The following is a 20,550-nucleotide window of genomic DNA, read 5'->3' on the forward strand; positions in this document are numbered from 1 at the left end:
TGTGTGTGTGTGTGTGTGCACCACATGATTGGTTTACATAGCAGTGTATGTGTTTGTTTATAACCGGTGGTTTTGTTAGACATCCAAGCCCATGCATTGGTTGTAGATCCCCCCCCCCCCCCCACCCCCAGACGTTATCAGTTGGCAAAGATCTCTGATTGTCTGGCTATGCGAGACTATGAGCTTGTAGATCTGCTATTTTGGCTCTGAATAAAGGTTGCACTTTTGGCTTGCCTGCTGGTGTGCTCTGGGCACCAAACGTTCGAAAAGACCTGCTGTTCAGTGGTATCACTTCACACACGCACGCACGCGCACACACGCACGCACACACATTCCAATAATGAGGCCAGTAAAATCACCTGGGCAGCTTCCATTCATTTATGAATTATGATCTGCAATGCAAGTTTCCATCCACTTCGGTTCCATCTTCTCCAGTTGTGAAAGACGACTCAGTGTTTCCACTATATGTTATTTGTCTTATTTTTAATAGGATTATTAACAACAAAGTATTGCCTTTTGTGATCGTTAGGTTGAACCTTTCATCATGCACTCTGCAGTGGTGGAAAGTAGTAAAAAAAAGTATTTATTTTCTATTTTACTGGAGTATTTCCAATTTTTAATACCGTTGCTTCTACTCCACTGCATCTCAGAGGGCAAATTACAGTATTTGAAAAACGTTGCCACTCTCTCTGCCACCATCCTTGCATATCACCCTCAAGGACCACTCTGCCACTCTTTGGCCTTCCACAGATGCCCATGGCTTTGATCTGACCCCCCCCCCCCCCCCCCCCCCCCCCCCCCCCCCCCCACACACACACACACACACACACACACACACACTCATACAAAACTGATTCAGGGAAAGGAGGGGGGGGGGGGGGGGGGGATTGTCTCATAGTTGGCAAACGGTGGGCTTCATTTCACAGTCTGGATTAAAGGCCTCCTCGTGCCCGCCACACGGCTCTCTCAATGAGCTCATGTTGTGGCATCCGCGCTAAGAGCTTCATTCGGCCTTAATGAGTGTCAGCTGGGAGGACCTAACGTTATAACAGTCCCAAGGAGCGCTGGAGGTTCATAGCCGTGACGCGTGCAATCGAGGTTCATACCGAATCAACGTCGCCGGAAAAAAAAAAGGTCTTCAATAAGTTCTCAGTCGCCACGACTGATTTCTGCCATTTGGATTCCATAGAAGCCAGCATGTCTTCTACTGTATATGGAGGCATGTCTTCTACTGTATATGGAGGCATGTCTTCTACTGTATATGGAGGCATGTCTTCTACTGTATATGGAGGCATGTCTTCTACTGTATATGGAGGCATGTCTTCTACTGTATATGGAGGCATGTCTTCTACTGTATATGGAGGCATGTCTTCTACTGTATATGGAGGCATGTTGCGCAGCAATGTCTTCTACTGTATATGGAGGCATGTTGCGCAGCGAAAGTAACCAGACGCATTGACGGCGCGGACGCCGGGATCCTTTCATACTGTACCACAAAACGCACATTAGGGCATAATTATTTTTATTTAACTTTAATCTATGGGTCTTCCCTCTCACGCCATAGACTAGTACTAGACCGACGGCACTCAAGATGTAACCGCGGTATTATGGTGAGCTGGACCACACAAAACGCTAGCATCCTTAAACAAGATGTAATAAAGTACAACCTTGAACCTTGAACCCTGTTGGATAGGTGGTCTCCTGAGGCGGAGCACGTGCTCCAGGTGGCCCCTCAAGTGCACGAGAGCAGTTTGGGTTAAGAATACTCTGTATAATATGTTGTACCAACAAGCGTATCACTTCACTTGCTGTCATCTCCTCTGATACTCTTTTTGCTTGTCTCCCCCCTCCCCCTCCCCCCCATCTCTTTGCCATCTTCATTGTACCCACTGTCTTTTTGGGGTAGGGGGTTGGTTGGAGGGTTTGTGTTTGTCTTGTGAGTTTGTTTGTTTGTTTTTCAGAAAACTTGAAGGTTTTCTATTACTGACTGCTTACCTTTCCTGTGACATCCCCTCATTAAAAATATGTTAAAATAACATTTGATCTACAAGTTCATGACGTGTCGCGAGTTTCGACACGTTGCAAGCTTGTAGATCAGCAAAAAGATTTGGCAAAAGTAGCAGGTCTGTTTTGAGCTTGTGGATCTGCTACTGTTGATACTTTTTGTGACGCTATAGTATGATCAAGTAGTCCCCCCCCCCCCCCAAAAATACATAGTACAAATATGGAGATAAGAGGTTTCTGCCTGACAGCAATGATTAATTAAGTATAAAACTAAGCATGACTTGACCCTCCCACTCTGTCTGTAGGCTGGAAGGGTATATATTAACCCATTCTGACCGGGCACCCGTTTTGGTGTCAGCATCATGTTATGCTTTACCTATTGAAAAATAGCAGATCTACAAGCTCATAGCGCGCCACCGAGTGGCGCGCTACCGAGCTTGTAGGTCTGCTATTTTTGAAAAAATCGAAGAACGACTGACATTTTTAGAAGCTGATCTCAGGTCAGAATGGGTTCATCAGACCAGTGTGTGTCCAGTGGAAACCTCGTATGAATCTGATCTCAGGTCAGAATGGGTTAAGTATAACGTTGCTGTCGGGCAGAAACCTCCTGCCTCCATAACCTTTTATTCCGTAAATGGCCGCCCTGCTTGATCATGCTACAGCCTCACACAAAAGCATCAAAAGTAGCAGATCTGTATTTTTTTTAATCCTGCACAGTAAACATTTTTGGTATATGAGGTGTCCACCCGACAGAGGCCATTTAAGCAATAAGCCACGAGAGGTCTCAGGTTACCGGGTATTTTACATGGCTGGGGGCGTAGGCAGACCCGACGCGGAGCGGAGCGTATTCTACCCCCCAGCCATTGTAAAATACCTGGTAAACTGGGGCCTCGAGTGGCTATTGCTTTTCTAAAACGGTTACAAACATATAGCAATATTAACCTAATAAAACTATTAAATTCACAAAAGTAGCTATACGCTTTGCGCCACCAGAGCGTTGTGAGCCACATCACTTCCTTGTTTTGCTCTAGGTTTTGCTCGGCAAGTGTGACGGGAGAATAGCGCTTGATGTCTTTACGGGGCTGCCTGGAGCCACACATTAACGGTCGTATGAACTGGGCGGTGCTTACACGCCCGCACGGCATGTGTTTGTAATGCAATCAAGCGCTCCCCTTCCCCAGTACAGCTACAGAGATGTGGAATCAGCTGCGAATTATATAAAGTGATTGAAGGTGTGGGGTTACCGTTTTAGAAACATGAAGTATAAACCCGCTCTCCCCACTGCTTCTCTCCAGGTGTGCGAGCCGGAGAACCCGTGCAAGGACAAGACGCACAACTGTCACAGGTACGCAGAGTGCATCTACCTGAACCACTTCAGCGACCCCATGTACAAGTGTGAGTGCAGGACGGGCTACGCCGGGGACGGCTTCATCTGCGGAGAGGACTCCGACCTGGACGGCTGGCCCAACCACAACCTTGTGTGCGACGCCAACTCTACCTATCACTGCAAGAAGGTATCGCATGTTCCAAAATGTTCAAACACTTTCAAGGTTTTCTTTGTAAAATGTTCAAAAATAGCAGATGTACATGCGAGCTCGCAGAGCGGCACAAAGTGACGTGCTGTGAGCTTGTACTGTATATCTGCTGTTTCTTTTTTGTGATTAGTATTTTATTGGATTTTATTTCATGTTTTTCCCACAACACAAAACGACAAAAAGAACAATTCGACACAAATCGACAGTAACAACAACAAAAAAGCAGTTACTATGTAGCAACTATTTATAGCAAAGTGGGAAAGAAACAGAGAAAACAACAACAATAACAACAAAACAACAAGGAGGGAGAGAAAGGAAGGTGTTATTCATGATGAAGACACGTGAACTGTATGGGGGGGGGGGGGGGGAGCCAGTAGGCCTAGTGCTATCATAAAGAAATCAGCTATTTCTGTATAAAATATGGATAACGTGGTTAAAATGATTGTGATGCTGTATTATAAAAATGTAGCTGGGGGGAATATACCCCTTCAAGGACAAGGAGTTAATTTCACTCTCTGAATTAACAGAGCTTTGAGCTTGTAGATCGGCTAAGAGATTTGTGTAGAGGAAAAAAGGAGGGGGCCCAATATATAGATCGACCCCTGATTTAGCTTTGTCTCTAGGATACCTAATGTAATACAGTGAAGATATACAGTACACTGTGGGACTGACTAATTTAACTTTATTAACAGTTTGCAGACATAAAGCTCAGTTCTGTACAAAGTCTGCTAAGAGGATTTGAGACAAGAAAGGAAAACCAAAGAAGTGTTTACATGGAGTTTCTCTTGTTTCAGGACAACTGCCCCAACCTTCCTAACTCTGGCCAGGAGGACTTTGACAAAGACGGCCAAGGAGACGCTTGTGACAAAGACGATGACAACGATGGAATTGTTGACGAGAGGGTATGATCGTGTTTTTGTTACAACATTTGATTTCTGATCTTTTCTTTTTTGGGGGGGGCTTTTAGCCTTTATTGATAGAGTAAGTGGAGAGAAATGAGGAGAGAGAGAGACAGGGAGTGACATACAGAGTGACACAAACCCGCAATGCGCTGCCAAGCTCCATTAGCTAGGACGGCCTCATTAACTTCTACAACGTATTCACAATTAGTGATGGACAAAGTATATACTGAATTAAATACTCAAGTATTCAAAGGTACAAATTACAAAGTAATTACAAAGTACTTTTCCAGAAACCTTCGGGGAAATCTTTTATTTTGGAATGTAGCAGCGTGAAAGTCATATCACATCACTCTCCCCTCCCCTCCCTCCAGGACAACTGTCCCCTCCTGTACAACCCGCGGCAGTTCGACTTTGACAAAGACGAAGTGGGAGACCGCTGTGACAACTGCCCGTATGAGCACAACCCAGCCCAGATAGACACGGACAACAACGGAGAGGGCGACGCCTGCCCTGTGGACATCGATGGAGATGGTAAGAGAAATAAGGGTCAATTTTGTTCAGAATATAGCCTACAAAATGTCGCATTGCTATGCATTGTTTTTGGGGGCGTGGGACATCGCGGCACGACAGAATATAGAGCACCAGGTTTGACACCTGGTGGCTCTCTGCCTATAATTTACCCAGCTGACCAAATCTCAAGTCAAGTACCGAGACTGAGTTGGCGAGATAAAACACAATAAAAGCCAGCGTTCTTGTGGCCGGTCGTCCCTTGTCATTAGGCCCACCTTTTTTAGTTCTGTTGGCGCCGGATGTTTCCGAATACGCTGCTGCGCGTCGAAGAAAACATGTTGAAACACACTGAAATTAGAGGCCAGTACGATTAAGTATTTGTTTATGTTTTAGAGAAAGGCATGAGAATGTTGAGCACACAAGCACATGTCAGAGACTGTGGCTCGTCCTCTGCAGAGATTCTGAACGAGCAGGACAACTGCCCGTACGTGTACAACCACGACCAGAAAGACACCGACATGGATGGAGTTGGAGACCAATGTGACAACTGTCCCCTGCTTCACAACCCTGACCAGGTACTGTGGTGTGTTGTTTAACATGTGTGGCTTTGAACTTGGTTAAGTGACTTTTTTTGGATGAAAACAAAGTGCATACTAGTGCATACTGACAGTCCGACAGGCATTCGTCTTTAGGCACCTTTTTTGTATAAATCAGTACCACTTGCACCTTTCTTTGCAGACTGTCAATAAAAGCATTCAATCTATCAAAAAAGGCTGAAAGTGGTTAAAGCGAGGTTGTAAATGTCCCAAAAGGCTGACACGGACAACGACCTGGTGGGAGACCAGTGCGACAACAACCAGGACATTGACGAGGACGGGCCACCAGAACAACCTGGACAACTGTCCCTACGTGGCCAACGCCAACCAGGCCGACCCACGACCAGGACGGCAAAGGGGACGCGTGTGACTACGACGACGACAACGACGGCGTGCCCGACGACAAGGACAACTGCAGGCTGACGCCCAACCCTGACCAGCTGGACTTTGGACGGTAAGGCTCTTGAGTTCAGTTCGTCTATGGAAGTTAACACTGCTCTAATAGAGCCCAGGTGTGGTTAGAATATTGCGTATTTTGGGTTTCTTCCTGAAAGCTGGAAGCCTTTGAGTCAAAGGGCCCAATCGGAATAAACCACAGGGGGGTTACACAATGCTACTATTGAGACCTTATGGTATATTATATTTAATGGAGAAATATTACTTGGGGATAGCGGCCTCTAGTGGCAGTGATGTCAGACTTCGGTTCTTTAAAGTAGTAAAAAAGATGAAATAATGGAGATGATAATATCACATTGGAGCATTAGTGTCTTCTGCCAGACGGCGACAATATAATTCCACTATTACGCTGGACGGAGATCCGTGGCTCGCCGTGCACGATGCTCCCTTTTCACTTGTCCTCCTTGTTATTCCATGCGCCATGCATGCGGCCAGATGTTCCTCTCTCACAGTTTACAAGTAGCACAGCCACGTTAAGCGTGAAATATGGCGAATGTGGAACGAGTTAAGGGAACGGGGGTCAGCGTTGATGATGTCATTGTGCATGACTTCACTGCCGAGGAGCCGAGGAGGCGTCGCACCAAAGCTGTGTGAAGTTTCTGTTTCCAACAGTGATTAATCCACAGCACTTAAACCACTTGAACCTATCTTCACATGTCCTCACTAATGCTCATTATTAAAATGGCACCATTTCTATCAATTCAGTCCGTGTCTCAGAGGAGGGCTGTGGACCGGTTATGAAACCAGTGACAACATCAGTAGGCAGGTTTGGTAATTTGAACCAAATTATTATTATTATTGTTGTTAATGCTACAACAATGGCTTTTTATTTCAGCATGCTAACTGTCCAGGAAGAGAAAGGCTGTAGTTTCTATTAGCTCGTAATCCCCATCGATGATGTCATTCTGTATTAAGTCCGATGTCATTTTGTAGTCCTACGTTACGTCCGGGTCCAAGTGGCACCAGCTCCCGTCCGCATCTCATTGTAAATAGAATATCTAAACGCGTGAATATTTTTACAATGACGTTATTTTTCAGAAAGGAAGCCATTGAGGGTTAAAATGGGTCTTAATGCTTCCAACTCGAGTAGAATTATTAATGTTCTGTACAAGTGTCCATGACAAAGAAAATATATGACGTGGAGACAATAAAGACTATTATTATCATTATTATTGAAGGTGGTAACAGTCCAACAGTTCGGAGTCATATTTAGAATGTGTGCAGTTGAGTATGTTGAATCTAGTTTGCATTAATGAGGATTTAGTTGACCCAATGAAATAAAATGGCGATAGTATTCAATGTGGGACAGACGACCTGTCACAGTGACAGATTTGGGAGACCAGTAGCTTTGTTGTTGCGAGGAAAGTGGTAAAATTAGACTTTTGTGGTTGTTTTCGTCTCAGATTTAGTCCCGCGAAGTATCTCTGGAGGGGGCGCTCACGTCACGGCTAAAATACTGAATTGGTAGGCAGGTTTCTGAGCTGTCCTCTCCCCAACACGCTCAACAATGAGATTGCATGAGTGTGTAGACAGAAAAGTGCAGGTGCGTTTGAATTCCTCAAACCTCCTCGTGCTGGGGGTTATTCAATAGAATCAGTAGGGGTCAGTCTCCTTTCCATTAGAAAGAGCTGCAGTGGTGGACAGTAACTATACATTTTGTTGTTTTGCGGCAGAATCCCTCTCCATCTCTGTATTCTAACTTTTTGTGTTTACTTTTTGCGTAAATTAATGCCCTGCTACTTGATCATACTACAGTGTCACACAAAAGCATCAAATGTAGCAGATTCTGCAAGCGCACATTTTTAGCTTGTAGATCTTCTACTTTAGCTATTTTTGAATTTGAATCCTGAAAAGTAACAGTTTTGGACATATGAGGTTTCCACAACCGACAGAGACAATTTTCTATTGTCTCTGATAGATAGTTACTATTACTTTTCTTTTCTTTCCTTATGCTTTAGTGCAAATAACATGCATTTTAAAACGGCTTTTAATATTTAATATCGTATTGTCTATGTCCCTCAAAGTTATTTCTAATGGTTTGAGCCTCAATCACCACTCTGATATAACCAGTCCTTGTCATTTCTTTCTGGACTTTGAAAGCAGTTTTAGCTGCAGTACCACAATGTCCTGAGGTGGTGGGGGTGCTGATATGCAGATTATTTAATATTTGAGTCATTATAATACTGATGCTAGATAAGACCAGGCTTGTTTCCATTCCATGCCAGCTTGGAAAATCAACAATGGTGGACATTGTAAACAAAGTGGAAATGCAAATTTGGAACTGAAGACTGAAGAAGAGGAGGAATTATATAAGTAGGGTTATTGATGACATCACAATGAGGACAAAATCAGATGAGCTGTTCCTGAGAGCAATTTCGGGGTCCTTGGCATGAAAATGTTTGAGAACTACTGGTTTAGAAGACATTTTGTAGACTCTTCCTCAGGTCTACTTCTCTTCCCACCACTGCAAGGCAGCGAGCTGCTTCCTCACAGTGGGTTTTATTAGGTACTGGCGTCCTCTTCCCTGTCTGCTCATGGCTTGCAGTCTGGGCCTAATAGACTTCAGACCTCCTTTAGATTCTTACGAGTGTCAGTGGAAGTTGTCACAGCGGGAATAGGTGGCTATATGTTGCTTATTAAGACTTGGCAAACAGTGTTAAAGTGGGTTTCCTGGGAGGAGCAGCTTTTTGTTTCCATTCACGGTTGTTCTATAAGCTACGCTGCGGCCTCAGCCCCTCCCTGAACATTGCAACAGTATCATTGTCAATATCATGGTCAGGATGCATGTCAGTATCCTGGTCAGTATCATAGTCAGTATCATGGTCAGTATCATGAGGTGATTTTGCTGTGTATGCATGGATAACACCTGCAGATGTTTCTGTGCCACTGTAATAAACAGGTGACGGCCGAGGTGACATCTGCAAAGACGACTTTGACAACGACAACATCCCTGACATCTTCGACGTGTGCCCAGAGAACAACGCCATCAGCATCACTGACTTCAGGAAGTTCCAGATGGTCCACTTGGACCCCAAGGGAACCACTCAGATCGACCCCAACTGGGTGGTCCGACACCAGGGCAAAGAGCTGGTGCAGACGGCCAACTCGGACCCCGGACTGGCAGTAGGTAAGCAGCACACTCGGGTTTTTCCTTCCACTTGGGTTTTCCTAACACGGTCCCACTAATGCATTCTCTCTCCCTAGACATCGATATGTTGACATTGGCCGATGTACCTTTTGCCTCTGATCATGTCATATTTTCTGCCTACCTTAGCCTGTTATTAGTTTGCAACCTGCACCAAAAATAGCAGGTGTAGCTTGTAGAACCGTATCATCGTCTGTACAGCACAAGGTTATGCTGGAAACCAAACAAGTCCAGCCAGTGCAAAAACAAAACAATCTGATCTACAAACTCCACAACATGTTGTGAGCTTGTAGATCGCCTTGTTCTTAATGTTTGGCCCAGAATATGAACGCAGGGTCCATATGGTTAATTAACTACTGGATATCGTCTCTGTCGTGTCGAAACAGTGCCCAAAACGATACATTTAAATTCAAAAGTAGCAGATCTACAAGCTCAAAACCTGCCGCATCACACAGAACTTCGAGCTTGTAGATCTTGCTGCTTTTGTTGCTTTCGTGTGACACTGATCAATTAATTTACCAAAAAAGTTAAAATATCGAATCATGAGTTTTCTGCCTGACAGCATCGATAAACAGTACAGTTATACACATAATACTCGCAGCGAGAATGTGTTCAAAGCATTCATTCAGATATCCCCACCCTCTGCCCCCCCCCCCCCCCCCCCCCCCCATGTCAGGCTTCGATGAGTTCAACGCCGTGGACTTTGCGGGCACCATGTACGTCAACACGGACAGAGACGACGACTACGCAGGCTTCGTGTTCGGCTACCAGTCGAGCGGACGCTTCTACGTGGTGATGTGGAAGCAGATCACGCAGACATACTGGGAGGACAAGCCGTCCAAGGCCTTTGGCATCTCCGGCGTTTCACTCAAAGTGGTCAACTCCACCACTGGCACCGGAGAGAACCTGAGGAACGCCCTGTGGCACACGGGCAACACTCCTGGACAGGTGAGCTATATGAGAGACGCTTTCTAAATTGTGACCTAAGGTTTTCTGAAAAACGACAAAATTACAAACATGTTATGCTGGTGTACATCAGTGGTTCCCAAACTTGGGTCCGGGGACCCCTAGGGGTCCTTGATGGAGTTCAAGGGGGTCCCCAGATAAATGATACTTAGGAACCAAATGGACCCTTATGGGTCTGTAACTCAGAGAGTGTACAAATGGTTCCATTTGTACACTCTCAGAGTAAAATTTACATTGATTTTACAATATACATTGGGGTCCCAGAGATAGAAATGCCTAATTCAGTTCAAACTGGGAGGTCCTTGAAATTAAAATGGTTGAGAATCACTGCTAGAGCTGTAAAAGTCTTCTCTTATGGGGGTCCCTGGCATATATTTCCAAATGGGGGCTGATAAGTGTCGATTTGGGGGTCCTTGACATGAAAAAGTTTGGGAACCACTGCTCTACATAGAAACAAGCACAGAAGGGTCAAAACACCAAAAGGGCTTCCCGTCCTGAATGGGTTTGCACAGCATGAGTCAAAATGTACCTGTATTAATTAATTGATTAATGCATGGCTGAGCATTTATTTTGCCATCTTTTGAAATAAATCTATTTCATAATATTCCAAGTATTCATTGAATAATTTATCTCCTTTTTCCTTTATTACTTTATCAAAAAACATAGTTTTTGTATTACTAGAAGAGGGTTGGTTGGAAGCGGTTTAACTGGTGTATTGCTTCCCATAGGTGCGTACTCTGTGGCATGACCCTAAAAACATCGGCTGGAAGGACTACACTGCCTACAGGTGGCATCTCATCCACAGACCAAAGACTGGCTTCATCAGGTATTGAAGGAGAAGGAGCAGCAGAACCAACCCATTTTGACCTGAGATCAGATTCTAAAAATGTCTTCTACATCCTGACAGTTTTCTGAAAAAGCTATGTTTCTATGTCAGTCGTTCTTCGATTTTTCAAAATTAGCAGATCTACAAGCTCGTTGCGCACCACTCTGTGGCGCGCTATGAGCTTGTAGATCTGCTATTTTTCAAATTTTTCCAAAATGGGTTAAATGATGGGTGGGGGGGGGGGGGGAGCAAAAAGAATCCTATGATGAATTTGTTCATGAGCAGATTCAAAGAAATGAAACCAACTCATAAAAAACATTTCATTTGATCTGCAATTGTGGTTTAGGTGCTGACCATCTGTTTCTCATCGACGCTACCCTATACCAGTTGCCCACCACCGATCTAGTGTTTTGGCCTTTCTGTTTTTTGCAGGGTTGTGGTCTATGAAGGCAAACAGATCATGGCTGACTCGGGACCAGTTTATGACAAGACGTTTGCAGGGGGAAGGCTCGGCCTGTTCGTCTTCTCACAAGAGCTGGTCTTCTTCTCCGACCTCAAGTACGAGTGTCGAGGTGAGTGCTGTCACTTTGGTCTGCTTTATTGCACAGTTAAATGGAGAGTGGAAAATACAGGCTAGAGGCAGGTGTTGGCGTACTGTATACTACTGTGTATGGTCATGAACAATATGTCCAACCACCATCGGCTCACCGAGATGGGCAGTTTTTTTGAAAACGTAAAAAGTAAATAGTTATGTATACATGTATTTTTTTTAGGTTTTTCTGTCTATTTGATAGTGTGTACAGTAAGCTGAGAGATGGGGAGTGACACGCAGCCTAGGTGCCCAGACCGCTAGGCGGACCCGGACCTATTTTTATTTGAATCAATCCTGAAAAGTAACGCATGATGTTTCCACCCCACAGGGACGATATATTATATAACTATTAGCCACTAAGTCTCCATGTTTAGTATGTATGGCCTTATAGCTACCTAGTAAGACATTTGGACCGGTGTGATGTGAATGTGTGTGCGTGTCTCTCTCTTTGTGTGCGATTGATGTTTGAGCGTACTTGCCAACATGGGAATGTGACAATGAGAAGCACTCTTGCTTTGTCGTTATAAGGCCAGAGGATAGGTCTTAAAACTCCTTTTCATTAAACATCTTTTTCAATACTCAGATAATCTGGACTTTCCAACAGTGTTCATAAGGTAACGGTGAGACGGACTGTCTGTTGTGTGTCGGCTGACGCAAGGAAAAAAAGAATACAATAAAATAATCTAGCCCACGCTACGTTTCTGCTTGTCACCTTGCCCAGTTACAATGTCCCAGATGCATTGTGGGAAGTCCTGTGCGGTTCCAAGGACTTCATGTCTTCTGTTTCGAATGCTAAATAAACAGTTGAAAATGAGATTGCTGCTTCTTCACCGCCGCAGATATTTGCAAAACACGCTTTTTGATGCACATAAAGGCTTGCTAGGGTAGCCAGTCTACAAGCTCACAACGTGTCGCGCCGTGATGCATTGTGAGCTTATAGATAGGCTATTTTTGGTGTGCGACACGCCGCGCAACTAAGTAGCCTATAATTCACCTTACACGCACAGTTTGTTGCTGCACCTGGCTATTTTGAAGCCTCACATGGGAATAATGCTTGAATTCTGAATGTGTCAGCGATGCTAAGCCATGTTCCTAACCCATTCCCAGATAACTGAATCACAGTGGCTATGAAGACGTGATGGAACGCAAAAGACACTTGACCCTCAAACTGAACACCATTGCTAATGCCAGCTCAACGAAAATTGAACTTTCTACGTTGTGCCTTGATCCATCCATTGAAGAGGAAACCACGGCCATTATTATGTTCTGTCCCCCCCCCCCCCCCCCCCCCGAGTGCCCTACGGTGCACGACATACATTTACAAGTTCAGACAGAGAGGAGAGTGAACAAATACAAGAGCCGTTGCCAAATATCTACTCATACCTAATGTAACGCTGTTGACATTTTAAAGGAAGCCATCGTACAACCACTTACACTCTGTGATATGTTTCCTCTCACTTATTGTCTTCTGTAGTTGACATCTTATTCTTTTACGTTGAGACAATTGCTTTATTCAGGAATATCAGCTTATTGTTCTGCGCCAAGATCAGGATATGAGCAACTAAACCTACCGTTATCTGAATTTACCTGCCGAAAATGTACCTGCGTCCAAAGCATTGTGGTGTTGCTGTCGCAAGTCCATTTCTATCCATTTTAATCATCGTAAATGTTTTGCTTTCATTCAGATCTTGAGTGAATGGTTTAGATTTGGGCAATTGTACTACCAAAGATGTTTATACTAAGTCTGTATTATAATTTCTTTTGTAAATTATTCATGCTCTACTTTCTTTTTTTACGGTTTGCTTTTTTTTGTTGTTGCTAGAGATTGTAAATAATTATTTATTTGTTTACACTGACAAAATTTGGAATTGAATATTACAAGTGTCAAGATGAAATATAGTATTAGACGATTTGCTTGATATTCAGTGGTGTCATGCACTTGATTTGTTGTGTTCGCCAACTGTTAGAATGTTAGACAAACTGTCAGACATGTGGCCTCCTCCCTCAGATATACCATTTAATACTTATGATTAAGTATGACGTTCTGCAGAGATTAAACATGGAAAGATTAAACATAGGCTGCTTTCGATGCAATCGCTGAAATGGTTCCTGTATGCAACAAGTTATGGTAGTTGTTGTAATGCACAAAAGAGCCACTGCGTTTATTCTCTTCGATGTCCAATCAAGGGCATCTGTATAACCTTAACCACTTCCAACATGGCATCCATGTTTTGGGCTTACAGTTATATGCGAAAACAATGATCAAACATAGCAGATCTGCATGCTCACAAACACATTGCATCACGCTTGTATATCTGCCAAGTTTGCCTATGTTTGAATACGGCATAAGTGGTTGAAGGGATTTCTTTCATTTTCGCAGAACATTTTCTTGGCTGTAACTATGTAGGATTTGATCAGCAAACAACAAAACCACTTTTTATTAGTTTCACCTTTGGAAAGTCTCATATTTACAAACAGAAGATGTAAATCCAGATATAATACACATTCTTTCTTTTTTCTTTGGGGGGGGGGGGGGTGATTGGAGCTGTGTGTAAACACAGTATTGAGAAGTACAGTATAGGTAAGGACAAAGGCTATGCATGTCTTTGGTGACACTGGATACCCAGGATAACTGATGTTGTGAACGTCCGTAGCGGTGTGTATGCCGACTGGTGAAATTGTTCTACTAAGTGAAATGGTAGGATGAGATTTAAAGCTGCAATCTGTAAGTTTGCTGGGATTTCAAACCCCGGGTCTCCCTTCTAGCGCTCTCACACAAGACAGAATCCGTGCTCGAGTCAGAGGATATATTGCGCTTGGCTTCTGGCAGTAAGCAAAGCAAAGCAAAGTTACTATGTTTACCCAGGGTAACTGGACTAAGCTCAAGAACTTGTTTACAGCCAGGCCCTGCTCATAGAACATTTCATGGTAGGGGTTCAATGCCTTGCTCAAGGGCACTTCAGCGGTGGTAATTTTAACGTGCCGGTCCGGGGATACGAACTAGCGACCTTCCGATATCAAGACCGCTCTGCAAACCGTTCGGCCACCGCTGCCCCAATACTGCTTGTCAACCAGTATGGTGTCCTTACCTGACGCCAGGGTCTAAATGCAGTAGATAGAGACCACCTCCAGGCTCCAACCACTGCAGATGTCCTAGAGTTATTCTGTTACATACTCTACCATACAGATTGGTTAAAATGATGGTTTATTATTCGTTCAAATACATTCCCGGTTGCAGCTTGAAACTCTGTGTGTGTGTGTGTGTGTGTGTGTGTGTGTGTGTGTGTGTGTGTGTGTGTGTGTGTGTGTGTGTGTGTGTGTGTGACGTGTGTGTGTGTGTGTGTGTGTGTGTGTGTGCGCGTGTGCGCGTGTGCGTGAGAGGGAGTCGATGTTTATCAGTCGATGTACAGTACAACATGTAAGATTGGATGTAATGAAAACATTTGATAAAGGTCAGAATTGTTACTAATTGATTGATATTGGAAGCCATGTCTAATTTGTCCCACTATAATGCTATACTATAATGAATCCAGATGAACGGCTCTCTAAAACCTAAATATCCTACTGTTGATGGGTTCGACTGTATAGTGAGGCATAAAGAATCGTCAGTGTATAACTTTGTTCGTCTTGTATAGCATCCACATTCTTCCATGTTTGATTTTCAGCTTATTTGTTTTGTTGAGAGTTTGCAATGCACAAAATGTAAATTGTTTTTTTGTTGTTGTTTTTTTTGTATACATGTGTTGTTAGATTTACATTTCTTACAAATCATTATTATAAGTTGTTCTGAAAGAGATGGTCCTGTTTCATAAATAAAACATTTGTACACCACAGAGTTGTGTTGATGATGTATGTGTCATCCAAGAGGTTTGCAAATACAATTATATGACCATCTGATTCCTCGTTTCATTTGGGATGAATGACATGAAATGTGAAAGCTGGAATGTGACAGGGCCTGACATCCCTGTGGCATGATACAGACCATGATACTGACATGATACTGGTATAATACACTTTCTGTGGGGAATCTCCTGTCTAAGTAGGCTTTTTGTCTTCCATAAACCAAATAAAATGGGCTACTGTAGAAAAGAATATATAGGTAAACTACAAATGAAAATGTTTCACACCGAACACAATTCTACCTGTCTTGGACATTTATTTGCCGGTCTGGTTTAGGTCTTTAGTTTAGTTTGCCTGATTTACGTGTACTTTTACTACCTCTGTATTTATTGTACTGTGTCTAGGAATAGAACTCAGACTTATAGACACACATACATACTAGCAGTCTGTTAATTCCCCAGGTGTTTCTGTAAAATAGTAATAATAGTATGTTCTTGTGCTTCCTGTGTACCCTTGTTTGCTATTAGCTATCTTGTCTCTCCACCCTGATTACTTAACCCTCGTCACCTGTGTCCTGTTGCCCTAGCCTAGTGACACAGGGCATAAAGCTAGTTCGCAGCCTCCTGGCATATCTGTGTTGAGTAGTTGATTCACCTGTGTCCTGTTAGTGCTTATTTGAACCTCCCTGTATCTGTTTTTTTGTTCATTTTAGTGTTAGAGTGAGTATAGGCTATGGGCCTTCTTTGTTTGAGTTCCTGTTATGCTTTGTCAGCCCTGTTCATGTAACCTTTTGACTTGAACCTTGCCTGTCTGCTCATCCTGCATTTGGGTCCTATTCCACGCTCATACCCTTACACTATCAACATGGGTCTTCATGCTAAGTATGAAATATAGAGGCCGACTTTGAGGCATGTCATCAATTTTTAAGTGACAGGGAGAAGCAAACCCTGAGAGGCTAAAAACCTGCCTCTGGTCTTAAGAACTCGTACGCGTGTCATCTTGGTACAGGCAGCAGTGGAGGAGTTAACGTTTTGAGAAGGCTAGGAAAGACTATTGCTATTAGGAATTCAGGGGATGTCAAATCCATGCTTGTGGCTTGGTGGTAAAGACATTTGGGTCGAGGCCCTCAGAATGCCACGTGGCATATCCCAAACTGGATATATAGGTCTGGCACTCGACGCTGGTTTCAGTCATGCAGCACATACCAGGGTGTTTCTCAGTGCCGTGCCAGAGAATACCAAATACCAACACATGACACCGTATACCAATGTTTTCTGCTGAGATGGAGCTTTATCAAACTGTAAATGGCTGGAAATCAACAAAGACGAGTTGAGATGAGTTTAAAACTCATTCAGCGACCTGGTTGCTTTTCATCATATCAAGCTGGTTAGGTATGTAAGCCTAATAGCCTATACGCCCCTAACGCCACTGCACGTTTTGTTCTTTTCTAAATGTATATTTATGTCCCATTATTATATAGGGACGCCAGGTTGAAACAGGTTCAGAAACACCATGATGAGAGACCTGGATTTGGTACCAGGGGTGGGTCGACAGTCATCGCTGAGTTGCAGTGAGAGATCAAGAGACACCGAGTCCAGATCATGTGGTGCCGGTGTGTATCCAGCTTGGAAGAACGGATGTGGTGCTTGGCACTACATTGTCAGTTTCAAACAGAAAGGAGAGCCAGGAGAGCCCAGCAAGCCTCTTATATAAACACAGGTTTAAAAGGAGAGCTGCTCTGTGTGAGGTTCCTCTCCAGTCACAGTGGTGTGAAATGCCTGCCTGTCTCCGCTCCACCCTTCCAGCTTGCACCCATACCACTTCCCTGTGTTCTGCTCTTTCCTCTCAGTTGATCTTTCAGTCCAGTCCCTGATGTCACGCGGTGAGTATAATACTATCAGTGTAATCACATTGCGTTACATCACTAAAAGGTTGAACAACATAATATACCCAGGAGGTATCAACTATGAATCCAAACATATTGTGTCAATCCTTTACTTTTAGGTTTGAAGTGCTCAGCCGGTGAACTCTCTGTCGAACTCTATATAGACCCCAGGGCTTGACATTAAGGCTTATCCGCTTGTCCGGGACGTACAAGTACATTAAATCTTAATTTCCAGACAAGTGCATTAAATATTTACTTGTCCGTTGGACAAGTGACTCTTTGTTTCGCTTTTTCTGTGACGCTCCTACCAGCCAACAATATTGTCTGGCTTTCCTAATCATCACCTTTCCAATATTCTTAATAGCCCTATAGAATGTCCGTAATACTAATCTTACATACATTTCATGTCTTCCAAATACCAAATACACAGCCATATACAGTATCAGTCCTTAGCAGACTGTAAACATGTAGCACCTGTGTGTGTACTTACCCAGTAATTCATTCCTAAGACTTTGAGTCAGATATTGTCCTCTAGTTTCAAGTTCTGGCAGAAAACATATGTTATGTAAAATATCGCCACTTTTACATGAGGAAAAACTAGACCGAAAATATAAAAACTTCCTTTGGGAACAGAAATGTTTGGGAAGCACAAACATATGGCGCACACAATTGGCAGGTGTGTTGCGATTGATGTTGGGTAATAATTGATACCACACCACCTATTTTGTGTGCCCCATACATTTGTGCTTCCTATAAAAGGTAAGTTTTGATATGTTCAGTCCTGCACTCATTCCGGGCCCCTCGCCGCAGAGAATGTCGTCCGTGTGCAGCTGGTAGAAAAGTGGAGATATTTGTTTTGGGAATTAATTATTGGGTGGGTGCAAGGCAGTGCTACAAGTTTAAATGCAGACGAGGTCAGTCTGCTAACGGATAGGACCGATCTATGGCTGTGTATTTGGAAGACATGAAATATATGTAAGATCATAGACATTATAATCTAGGCCAGGCTATTAACTTGCAAACTTAGAATATTCATCTAATATTCAAACATGTATTCACCAAGTAAGACCAACTTACAGTTAGTTGATTTAGGCCTATTTGTGTGCTCGTGCTCCGGACAAGTGACCTTTGTGCCCAGACAAGTGAATGGGAAATGTACTTGTCCGAAGGCCAAGTGCCTCAACATTTTGATGTCAAGCCCTGGACCCTTATCATGAAATCGCTCTTGTGACAGCTGGATCATTAGAGGAGAAGTGGCTTAAACCTCAGACTTGTGGCATGACTCGTTTGCGTTGAAATCTCACAATCTCTATAAGCTCCAACCCCACTCAACCACCGCCCTTCCATCAACAACAGAAACCTTCCGTATCAAATAGGGAGGATCGTTTTGGCCCTCGGGAAGAATGGCATGCATTTTCTTGTACTTCCCAGAATCCCAGTGAAATCTTAGTGTTCCCATTGGATACTTTAATGAGCAAACCTCTGTTGTTACCGAACAAAGTAAGTGAGGCCTGGCAAAGGAAAGCATGTTAGGAAAGAAGTGGCTCTGTCATTTGAAATAAAATAAGTCATTTATTTCGAGGCGTGAGTCTGGCTAGTCATTGGGAAAATATCCATAGTGCTGTCTTAGTGCCAACCTAAGGGCTGCATACTCACTGCTCCCTGAAGGTCGCTGCCAAGAGGTGGGGCTTAAGTCCTGCAATAAATGGACTACAACTTGTTTGCATGGCCTCAGCTCTTTGATGTAGTCATGCTACAAATGTCTGGTGGTAGGAAACGGTAAAGTAGTTGCAGTATTATCAAAATTAAGGAACAAAGTGAAGGAACATTGTCAAATAGGATGAGACATGCACTTTTCTCAGTGCATTACATGTATTTGGAAATTATCTCAAATGCAGGTTGAACAAGTTACCCACACAACCAAGGATATCCAAACCAAACCTGTCTTTTGTGATACCTTCCTGTCTGTCTGTCTCCCTTCAGTAAATCAAAACACAAATCAAAGTTTGTGTCACTAAATAATAATAAATAATAGCTTCAGGAGACAAAGGTCTTACGGACGATGCACATATTTAATACATTTTGTTTTCTGTGCATCTATGAATGCATGTGTCCTCACAAAATAAAATAAGTAAGTCTTAACCACTTATTCTCTGTATTCTCTGTATTCTGGGGGAAACCGTCGCTGAAAATAGCAGATCTACAATCACTTGTAGATCTGCTATTTTCAGCAAACATTTAATATAGAGCGAAAACAAAAGTAGTATAGAGCCCTGAGGGACTCCGGTCAACAATCTACAGTATTATGGGGTTGCATGTCATGTGGTCAAACCCAGGTCAGATACCGATCATATACTGGTCAACCTAGCTGGAATCCCCGCTTGACCAGGCGAGATATTGTGGTTATGAGCTTCAGGCAGTACCACTTGTCCAACAGTGCCCTACCCGTAACCCGACACAAGGTCTACGATGTCTCAATAGAAGAGTAGGGAGGCCACCTCTAGCCTTTTAGAGTGAGCCAATTTTGACCACCTATTGCCACATTTTGAATATATTTCCTCAGACAAATTAAGAGCTGCTGCTGCTGCAATATTTGAACGTGTTCTTCTGTGCAGCACCTGGGATTGTTGTATTTTGGATGTGCGTGCTTTGTGAGCTTTTTGCCATCAGTAGAATGAGGTCATGGTGGATCTAATAGTCAGTTAGAATGTTTTGTTAAAGTCTTGCTAATTATGGTGCAGGCCTATAGGGGAAATCAATCGGAGTGACGTACGTGCATTTAATAGGCCGTGTCACAACTAGACATACAATACATCCTTTCCAAGCAGGAAACAATTTCATGGTGGTTTGCACACTTGCATAATAGCGCAAAGATTAAAGGAGAAAGTGCTTGAAATCAAGAGGAACATAAAGGATATCGCAACATGCTTTTGCTTGCCAGGAGATATGACGGCCTATTGCCATATTCATGTTTGATTAAAATGCATTGTTGCAGTGCAGATAAATCACAAGTTGTACATGCCCCCCCCCCCCCCCCCCCGACATTAAATTCCTCAGTGTTAATACATCAACATTTGTTTTGTACTTGAAGAGTGTACAAATGAATGCAACCACAAATGTAACCAAATCCATTTGTGTAAGGTTATTGCCAGGTCAAAGATCTGCAACCTGTTTTAATGAGATCCAATGCATGTGTTGGTGGTTTCTCACCCATGTCATCAAGGTTTACAGTAAGTGGAAACAAGTGTCACTCTTAATGGATTCAAAGTCATTACAACGGCGACCTGGAACAC

At 43.4% G+C, this 20,550-nt stretch overlaps 1 protein-coding gene across 1 annotated transcript in view; it reads left to right on the top strand.

The window, feature by feature from the left end:
• thbs2a (thrombospondin 2a) overlaps positions 1-15,429 on the top strand; it is a 38,534-nt gene extending 23,105 nt beyond the window's left edge. The window contains 14 exon segments of the mRNA XM_080782548.1: positions 3,300-3,518; positions 4,334-4,441; positions 4,813-4,972; positions 5,408-5,526; positions 5,764-5,826; positions 5,828-5,884; positions 5,886-5,993; positions 5,995-6,001; positions 8,903-9,130; positions 9,825-10,096; positions 10,843-10,940; positions 11,373-11,512; positions 12,116-12,146; positions 12,640-15,429. Of these exon segments, the coding sequence (XP_080638674.1) occupies positions 3,300-3,518; positions 4,334-4,441; positions 4,813-4,972; positions 5,408-5,526; positions 5,764-5,826; positions 5,828-5,884; positions 5,886-5,993; positions 5,995-6,001; positions 8,903-9,130; positions 9,825-10,096; positions 10,843-10,940; positions 11,373-11,512; positions 12,116-12,146; positions 12,640-12,643 (1,614 nt within the window). The 3' untranslated portion in view covers positions 12,644-15,429.
• The last annotated feature ends 5,121 nt before the right edge of the window (positions 15,430-20,550 follow it).

The sequence above is a fragment of the Protomyctophum bolini genome, assembly GCF_963924005.1.
Source record: "Protomyctophum bolini genome assembly, chromosome: 14".
Lineage (NCBI taxonomy): Eukaryota > Metazoa > Chordata > Actinopteri > Myctophiformes > Myctophidae > Protomyctophum > Protomyctophum bolini.